The sequence below is a fragment of the Ipomoea nil genome, unplaced genomic scaffold, assembly GCF_001879475.1.
Source record: "Ipomoea nil cultivar Tokyo-kokei standard unplaced genomic scaffold, Asagao_1.1 scaffold2280, whole genome shotgun sequence".
Taxonomy (NCBI): Eukaryota; Viridiplantae; Streptophyta; class Magnoliopsida; order Solanales; family Convolvulaceae; genus Ipomoea; species Ipomoea nil.
In genome coordinates, this window is record NW_017618708.1 from 1,679,920 (window position 1) to 1,690,212 (window position 10,293).

General features: G+C 34.8%; 1 protein-coding gene across 1 annotated transcript; it reads right to left on the bottom strand.

Annotated features, from left to right (window-relative positions):
* Positions 1-8,292: 8,292 nt before the first annotated feature.
* On the bottom strand, positions 8,293-10,293 carry LOC109150743. Its single transcript, XM_019298729.1, has one exon. It carries the CDS (start codon positions 10,291-10,293, stop codon positions 8,293-8,295), a length of 2,001 nt encoding a protein of 666 aa, XP_019154274.1.

The following is a 10,293-nucleotide window of genomic DNA, read 5'->3' on the forward strand; positions in this document are numbered from 1 at the left end:
ACGTCCCAGATTAATTGCACAAAATGCAACCTAATTTGCAAGTGGTTTATTATGTTACATAGTTTAACATGGAAAAAAAAACACAAGCTTTATCTACTCACACATAAAATAATTATCTCATCCACCCAGTTTGTGTAACGTAACATTCTTCTCTTTGCGTTGCGAGGGTTCTACACTTGTCTAGCAACAAGTAATTCACGTCACCACTGCTCGGGTTGGGGAGAAAAATAGGGTTCGTATAAGGGAGCTGAGAAACGCTCTAGCTAGGGGTCAACTTATTTCTTGGTATTTACTATCTATTCTATTTGGTGCAGTGGAAAACTAGTTTATGCTCTTCGTAGGGAAGTCAATATTAGCCCTAAATCAACGGGCTGACCCTATAAGTCCAAAAAATTATAATTAGGACCGAAACTGATAAACCTGTTAAGAAATAAAGCTAAGTGGTCTAGCTCTATAGGGCTATCGAGTTGAGTCGGGCTAACTCAACGAGTTGTGGGAAAAATTATAGACTTGGTCCATAAATTTTTATCCTATACAAATTTTCACCATTAATTATGTTGAAAGTAGCAGTTTCAATACATAATTTATAAAGTTTATAATATTAACAATTTATTTTGAATTTCCAAATAGTTAAAGGATATATTGATCATTTCGTAAAGTTTTCTCAACATCCATCAATGAATCTTCATATATAAATATATAAATATATATATATATATATATATATATATATATATATATATATATATATATATATATATGTTGCTCTTACTGCAAAATAACATATTAAGTTGCACAAAAAATAATTCTATAAGTTTCACTCGTTAAACAAAAACCAAAATAACCAAAATGTTCTTAGATTAGTTGAACAAAATACTACCTAATTTGCAAAGGGTTTATTAGGCAATAAAACAACAAAATTATAACCTAAGTTACATAGTTTTACATGCAAAGAAACACAAGTTTTATCTACCCACGATAATTATCTCATCGACCCAGTTTGCGAAACGTAACTTTGTAGATCTAGATGGGAATAACGAAGGGAGGGAGAAACGCACCAAGTAGGGGTGGAGAACCTACGACTTTTTGCTTAGGAATCATACGCTCTATCCATTGAGCTACAGGTGCTTCATAATACATATTTCGCGTTATTTAATATCTATTCTCTTAGGTGGAGTGGAAAATAGGTTTATGCTCTTTGTACGGATGTCAATCTTAGCCCTATATCAATGGGCTGACCCTATAAGTCCGAAAAATTATAGTTAGGACCGAAATAGATAAACCTGATAAAAAATTAAGCTAAGTGCACAAGCTATATAGGGCTATCTAGTTTAGTCGGGCTAACTCAGTGAGCTGAGAGACAAAATTAAATAGTGGACTTGGTCCATTAATTATTATCCTATACAAATTTTCACCATTAATTATGTCGAAAGTGGCTGTTTTAATACATTATTTATAAATTTTTTAGTATTAACAATTTATTTTGAATTTCTAAATTATTAAAGGATATATAGATCATTTCGTAAAGTTTTCTCGACTTCCCTCAATGAATCTTAATATATATGCCGCTTCTACTGCTAAATAATTTATTAAGTTGCACAAAATAATAGTATAAGTTTCTCTCGTTAAACAAACGCAAAAATAACCAAAAAACTTCCTAGATTAATTGCACAAAATGCAACCTAATTTGCAAGTGGTTTATTAGGCACCAAAACAACAAAATTATTATGTATGTTACATAGTTTAACATGCAAAAAAAAAAAAAAAACAAGCTTTATCTACTCACACAAAATAATTATCTCATCCACCCAGTTTGCGTAACGTAACATTCTTCTCTTTGCGTTGCGAGGGTTCTACACTTGTCCAGCAACAAGTAATTCACGTCACCACTGCTCGGGTGGGGGAGAAAAATAGGGTTTGTATAAGGGAGCTGAGAAACGCTCTAGCTGCGGGTCAACTTATTTCTTGGTATTTACTATCTATTCTATTTGGTGCAGTGGAAAACTAGTTTATGCTCTTCGTAGGGAAGTCAATATTAGCCCTAAATCAACGGGCTGACCCTATAAGTCCAAAAAATTATAATTAGGACCGAAACTGATAAACCTGTTAAGAAAGAAAGCTAAGTGGTCTAGCTCTATAGGGCTATCGAGTTGAGTCGGGCTAACTCAACGAGTTGTCGGAAAAATTATAGACTTGGTCCATAAATTTTTATCCTATACAAATTTTCACCAATAATTATGTTGAAAGTAGCAGTTTCAATAAATAATTTATAAATTTTATAATATTAATAATTTATTTTGAATTTCCAAATAGTTAAAGGATATATTAATCATTTCGTAAAGTTTTTTCAACATCCATCAATGAATCTTCATATATATATATATATATATATATATATATATATATATATATATATATATATATATGTTGCTCTTACTGCAAAATAACATATTAAATTGCACAAAATAATTCTATAAGTTTCACTCGTTAAACAAAAACCAAAATAACCAAAATGTTCTTAGATTAGTTGCACATAATACCACCTAATTTGCAAAGGGTTTATTAGGCACTAAAACAACAAAATTATAACCTAAGTTACATAGTTTTACATGCAAAGAAACACAAGTTTTATCTACCCACGATAATTATCTCATCGACCCAGTTTGCGAAACGTAACTTTGTAGATCTAGATGGGAATAACGAAGGGAGGGAGAAACGCACCAAGTAGGGGTGGAACCTACGACTTTTTGCTTAGGAAACATACGTTCTATCCATTGAGCTACAAGTGCTTCATAATACATATTTCGTGTTATTTAATATCTATTCTCTTAGGTGGAGTGGAAAATAGGTTTATGCTCTTTGTAGGGCTGTCAATCTTAGCCCTAAATCAACGGGTTGACCCAAAGTCCGAAAAATTATAGTTAGGACCGAAACAGATAAACCTGATAAAAAATTAAGCTAAGTGCACAAGCTATATAGGGCTATCTAGTTTAGTCGGGCTAACTCAGTGAGCTGAGAGACAAAATTAAATAGTGGACTTGGTCCATTAATTATTATCCTATACAAATTTTCACCATTAATTATGTCGAAAGTGGCTGTTTTAATACATTATTTATAAATTTTTTAGTATTAACAATTTATTTTGAATTTCTAAATTATTAAAGGATATATAGATCATTTCGTAAAGTTTTCTCGACTTCCCTCAATGAATCTTAATATATATGCCGCTTCTACTGCTAAATAATTTATTAAGTTGCACAAAATAATAGTATAAGTTTCTCTCGTTAAACAAACGCAAAAATAACCAAAAAACTTCCTAGATTAATTGCACAAAATGCAACCTAATTTGCAAGTGGTTTATTATGTTACATAGTTTAACATGGAAAAAAAAAAACACAAGCTTTATCTACTCACACATAAAATAATTATCTCATCCACCCAGTTTGTGTAACGTAACATTCTTCTCTTTGCGTTGCGAGGGTTCTACACTTGTCTAGCAACAAGTAATTCACGTCACCACTGCTCGGGTGGGGGAGAAAAATAGGGTTCGTATAAGGGAGCTGAGAAACGCTCTAGCTAGGGGTCAACTTATTTCTTGGTATTTACTATCTATTCTATTTGGTGCAGTGGAAAACTAGTTTATGCTCTTCGTAGGGAAGTCAATATTAGCCCTAAATCAACGGGCTGACCCTATAAGTCCAAAAAATTATAATTAGGACCGAAACTGATAAACCTGTTAAGAAATAAAGCTAAGTGGTCTAGCTCTATAGGGCTATCGAGTTGAGACGGGCTAACTCAACGAGTTGTCCGAAAAATTATAGACTTGGTCCATAAATTTTTATCCTATACAAATTTTCCCCATTAATTATGTTGAAAGTAGCAGTTTCAATACATAATTTATAAATTTTATAATATTAACAATTTATTTTGAATTTCCAAATAGTTAAAGGATATATTGATCATTTCGTAAAGTTTTCTCAACATCCATCAATGAATCTTCATATATAAAAATATATATATATATATATATATATATATATATATGTTGCTCTTACTGCAAAATAACATATTAAGTTGCACAAAAAATAATTCTATAAGTTTCACTCGTTAAACAAAAACCAAAATAACCAAAATGTTCTTAGATTAGTTGCACAAAATACCACCTAATTTGCAAAGGGTTTATTAGGCACTAAAACAACAAAATTATAACCTAAGTTACATAGTTTTACATGCAAAGAAACACAAGTTTTATCTACCCACGATAATTATCTCATCGACCCAGTTTGCGAAACGTAACTTTGTAGATCTAGATGGGAATAACGAAGGGAGGGAGATAATTATCTCATCGACCCAATTTGCGAAACGTAACTTTGTAGATCTAGATGGGAATAACGAAGGGAGGGAGAAACGCACCAAGTAGGGGTGGAACCTACGACTTTTTGCTTAGGAAACATACGCTCTATCCATTGAGCTACAGGTGCTTCATTATACATATTTCGTGTTATTTAATATCTATTCTCTTAGGTGGAGTGGAAAATAGGTTTATGCTCTTTGTAGGGATGTCAATCTTAGCCCTAAATCAACGGGCTGACCCAAAGTCCGAAAAATTATAGTTAGGACCGAAAAAGATAAACCTGATAAAAAATTAAGCTAAGTGCAAAAGCTATATAGGGCTATCTAGTTTAGTCGGGCTAACTTAGTGAGCTGAGAGACAAAATTAAATAGTGGACTTGGTCCATTAATTATTATCCTATACAAATTTTCACCATTAATTATGTCGAAAGTGGCTGCTTTAATACATTATTTATAAATTTTTTAGTATTAACAATTTATTTTGAATTTCTAAATTATTAAAGGATATATAGATCATTTCGTAAAGTTTTCTCGACTTCCCTCAACGAATCTTAATATATATGCCGCTTCTACTGCAAAATAATTTATTAAGTTGCACAAAATAATAGTATAAGTTTCACTCGTTAAACAAACGCAAAAATAACCAAAAAACTTCCTAGATTAAATGCACAAAATACAACCTAATTTGCAAGTGGTTTATTAGGCACCAAAACAACAAAATTATTATGTATGTTACATAGTTTAACATGCAAAAAAAAAAAAAAAAAAAAACAAGCTTTATCTACTCACACAAAATAATTATCTCATCCACCCAGTTTGCGTAACGTAACATTCTTCTCTTTGCGTTGCGAGGGTTCTACACTTGTCCAGCAACAAGTAATTCACGTCACCACTGCACGGGTGGGGGAGAAAAATAGGGTTTGTATAAGGGAGCTGAGAAACGCTCTAGCTAGGGGTCAACTTATTTCTTGGTATTTACTATCTATTCTATTTGGTGCAGTGGAAAACTAGTTTATGCTCTTCGTAGGGAAGTCAATATTAGCCCTAAATCAACGGGCTGACCCTATAAGTCCAAAAAATTATAATTAGGACCGAAACTGATAAACCTGTTAAGAAAGAAAGCTAAGTGGTCTAGCTCTATAGGGCTATAGAGTTGAGTCGGGCTAACTCAACGAGTTGTCGGAAAAATTATAGACTTGGTCCATAAATTTTTATCCTATACAAATTTTCACCAATAATTATGTTGAAAGTAGCAGTTTCAATAAATAATTTATAAATTTTATAATATTAATAATTTATTTTGAATTTCCAAATAGTTAAAGGATATATTGATCATTTTGTAAAGTTTTTTCAACATCCATCAATGAATCTTCATATATATATATATATATATATATATATATATATATATATATATATATATATATATATGTTGCTCTTACTGCAAAATAACATATTAAGTTGCACAAAATAATTCTATAAGTTTCACTCGTTAAACAAAAACCAAAATAACCAAAATGTTCTTAGATTAGTTGCACATAATACCACCTAATTTGCAAAGGGTTTATTAGGCACTAAAACAACAAAATTATAACCTAAGTTACATAGTTTTACATGCAAAGAAACACAAGTTTTATCTACCCACAATAATTATTTCATCGACCCAGTTTGCGAAATGTAACTTTGTAGCTCTAGATGGGAATAACGAAGGGAGGGAGAAACGCACCAAGTAGGGGTGGAGAACCTACGACTTTTTGCTTAGGAATCATACGCTCTATCCATTGAGCTACAGGTGCTTCATAATACATATTTCGCGTTATTTAATATCTATTCTCTTAGGTGGAGTGGAAAATAGGTTTATGCTCTTTGTACGGATGTCAATCTTAGCCCTATATCAATGGGCTGACCCTATAAGTCCGAAAAATTATAGTTAGGACCGAAATAGATAAACCTGATAAAAAATCAAGCTAAGTGGACTAGTTCTATAGGGCTATCGAGTTGAGTCGGGCTAACTCAGTGAGCTGAGAGACCAAATAGTGTCCTTTGTCCATTAATTATTATCCAATAAAAATTTTCCCTATTAATTATGTCGAAAGTGGCTGTTTTAATAGATTATTTAAAAATTTTTTAGTAATAACAATTTATTTTGAATTTTGAAATAATTAAAGGATATATAGATCATTTCGTAAAATTTTCTCAACCTCCCCCAATGAATCTTAATATATCTGCCTCTTTTACACCCAAAATAATATATTAAGTTGCACAAAATAATAGTATAAGTTTCACTTGTTAATCAGACACCAAAAAAACAAAAAACCTTCCTAGATTAGTTGCACAAAATACCACCTAATTTGCAAGCGGTTTATTAGGCACCAAAACAACCAAATTATTACCTATGTTACATAGTTTAACATTCAAAAAAAAAACACAAGCTATATCTACTCACACACACAATAATTATCTCATCCACCCAGTTTGCGTAACGTAACATTGTTCTCTTTGCATTGCGAGAGTTCTACACTTGTCCTGCAACAAGTAATTCCCGTCACCACTGCCCTGGTGGGGGTGAAAAATAGGGTTTGTGAAAAAACCCGTGTATCTTGAAATCAATTTAACACTAAGAATTCTACTTGATTTTATATTACGGGACAATTTCGCTGTTTAATTAGATCAATTTAATCAACGTATAAATAACGAAATTGAAAGCGTAAATAAAGTAAAGACACAGTAGAATTGTTACGCAGTTCGGAGCTCCTTCTCCTACGTCTGCGGGGCAACCCACGTCTGCCCAATCCACTAGATGTTCACCACAGAGTATTACAAGAGGTAACTACAAACGGCTCACAGCCTTTACCACTACAACTCTTCTAAAACACCTACTCAGGACTGAACCGTGCATGCCATAACCATCTTTGGTGTAGCACTTCAGCTGTCACAGGTACTGATTTGTAGTACAGATTTAAATCACAATTAATATAATCAATATTAAAGCAGTAATGTCGGAAGCTTGCAGATGAGATTAGAATTTCAGAATTGGCAACTTCCTCTTTCGATTTCCCTTCCTTATATACTGTACGTGAATTCCATTCCACCAAGCCTTGATTGTAGCTTCATATGTGGCTTGAATTCTTCTCAACCACTCATTCTTTAATTTGAGATCTTCAGACTTGCTTCGTTGTCCAATTCATTAATAATAAATCTCCATGACACATTTTAGCTTGGTCTAAAATACTAATTACAATTCATGCTAATTAACATGACATATTAATAAAATAAACTAATAAATTAGCTAATCTAATGTGTACTATTTTGTACACTTACAATCTCCCCCTTTGGCAATTTATTTGGTAAAACAATAGTATCATTATACTTTGGGAAAAGGAATGAATATTTTATTAACATCCCATAGTATACGTACTGAACATATAAAGAAAACAAATGTGAAATTAAATTCTCTTAAGACCAGACCAAAGCTTATTTGTGGGTGGAATTTTATTTTGACCTTGGTTGATGTTGACTCACAAACTTCATCCAATTAATAAATAGTGAATCATGCACGAAAAAAGTGTTGTATCAAACATACCATATATGTCACGCTTTCCAATGAATTACTCCCCCTAACTTGGTGCTTTCCTTTCTTCAAATGCGTTCCAAATAAACCCAATTCATACCATGCAATCAACATACCAAATATACCAAGACATTCATACTTTCATATTTAATTCATTCATAGTCATCCCAAAAATAATTTATATAGTACCAAATTATTAATATACCATCCGAACCAGGATTAACATCCATACCAAAATATTCCAAAAACAAAAAAACTTACCAAATATCCAAACATTCTAAAATACTCCCCTTTTCTCCAATACTCCCCCTTTGTTTATGCCAAATAAATGACAAACAAACCGGTGAACATCATTTTAGTGGATTGGATTAACTTGCAGACGGGGTGCCCGACTCAGATTCATCACTCTCAGAAATAGAACCAGTGCCAGTGCCAGGGTTAGATCGAATCCGAGCATAGATAGCCTCCATTCTGGCGATTTCTTCCAACTGAGCACTCAACAATTGTTCTAAGCCATCAATGGTTATTTGTTGAGAAGCAACCGAGGTTCGGACTTGTGCAATTGACGCTTGAAGAGTGAGAACAATTTGACGGCGATCCATGAGCGTCTGAGGTTCCTTGATTGCTGTCGTAGGACGTGGATTCGGTGCAGAGGCAGTGTCAGCTGATGATGCAGGGGCAGACACAGAGGGCGTGGCAGTTGGTGCGCCGGGAGTGATCAAAAGCGTAGCTCTATCATCATAGTGATCCTTATTTGTCAACCGATCATCATATTTATAGATTGAGGCATTGGTAATGACCTCCTCATCCGTGTAGGGCTTGAACCCGTGTTCCTGTAGAAGTCCAAAAATGAGGCTAGGAAATGGTAGGTGTACCTTAGGTTCCCTGTGTCGCACAAATTGAGCAAGATGGCCAAAGATGATTTCTCCAAGATTGAGTGGGAGCCGGTTCCTGATCTTGTAGAGAAGGGCAACAAGCTGGTCAGACACAAGATGATGACGCACAGCCGGCATCCAATTTGTTGAAGCAAGCCGTAACAGAACAGAGTAGACCGTAGTGAGTTTTAAGCTTTCAAGTCCGGTGTTTGGCCAAGTGACGACCTTGTTGTGAGTTAGAGCAGCGGCTAGGAGATTAGGACTCGGGTCAGGAGCAGCTTGATGATTTGGAGTACCCAAAAAGGAATTAATCGCTGCCGGACTTAAGGGATACCATTTATCCCGAATAAAAACCTGTTGAAATCGCGGTGACCCCTCCGAAAATGTATCCAATGTTAAATTTGTGTAGAACTCGGCAGTGAACCATCTAGAATACGGGCCAATATGAACAAGTGAGGCAAGCAGGTATTGATCTCGCAAAATAGGCACAATGTTGCATTTTTCTGTCAACTCTTCCACATTGATGGATTTCTCCAGAATAAAATCCCTTGTAGCATGAACATTCCAGTCAGACATCAAATCTGGAGACAGTAAAATATGATGGTATTTCTTCTTGGGTTGTTTCATCTTTGAGCCAGAGCGGGCAGTAGCAGTTGCAGGTGCAGGGGCCGAACTTGGTACTGGTCCTGAAACTGATCTGGATCTTGTCATTCTGGGTGGCAATGTGGACCCTCTTTTTGATTGCTTGGAATCAGAAAAGTAGACAACATCCTCCAACGCTCCAATTTTTCTTTTCTCGGCTGTACCTGAAACAGTAGTTTTTTCTTTCCCTTTTCGGGAAGATTTGCCCACGGGCACAGAGATAATGGGAACAGAATCATGTGAGGTGGGCACAGGGATGGGGACCTCTGCTGATTTCGAAACTGGAATGGTTATGGGAATAGAAAATGCAGCACACGCCATGGGAGACACATATTGATTAATATTTCGAATGGTGAAGGGAGATGACACAGCATGCATTAAATCAGATAAAGGCACAAGATTTTCAGGTAATTTATGTGAAGAAGACTCATACGGATCACCTTGTAAAGGAATGGAAGGGGCACACAATTCACTTAAGGTGGACACAAACTGACTTGGCAAAGAGATGTTAAAATCTAGCTTTCTAGAAGCGGAAACTGATTCATCTAAGGGAGAAGAGACTACCATGGTTTCCGGGGATGAGAGCTTCAACTCAGATTGTGGCGGAGGCGGTTTGGTTGATTCGGCCGGAAAAGTCCACGGCTCCACAGATATGAACCTAGCCAATGCTTGGATCTGTTTGACTTCCCTGTCCGAGAGTCCTTCAAGAAGGCCTGCATGTTGCTTGACCGTTGCGAGAACTCGATCCGTATCATCAGATGTAAGCGGAGATTCAGCGTTGATGCTGTGTCGAAAAAGCTCCAATCTTTCGGATTTGGTTGTGAAAATGGCGAAGGGATTGTCGTCTTCCAT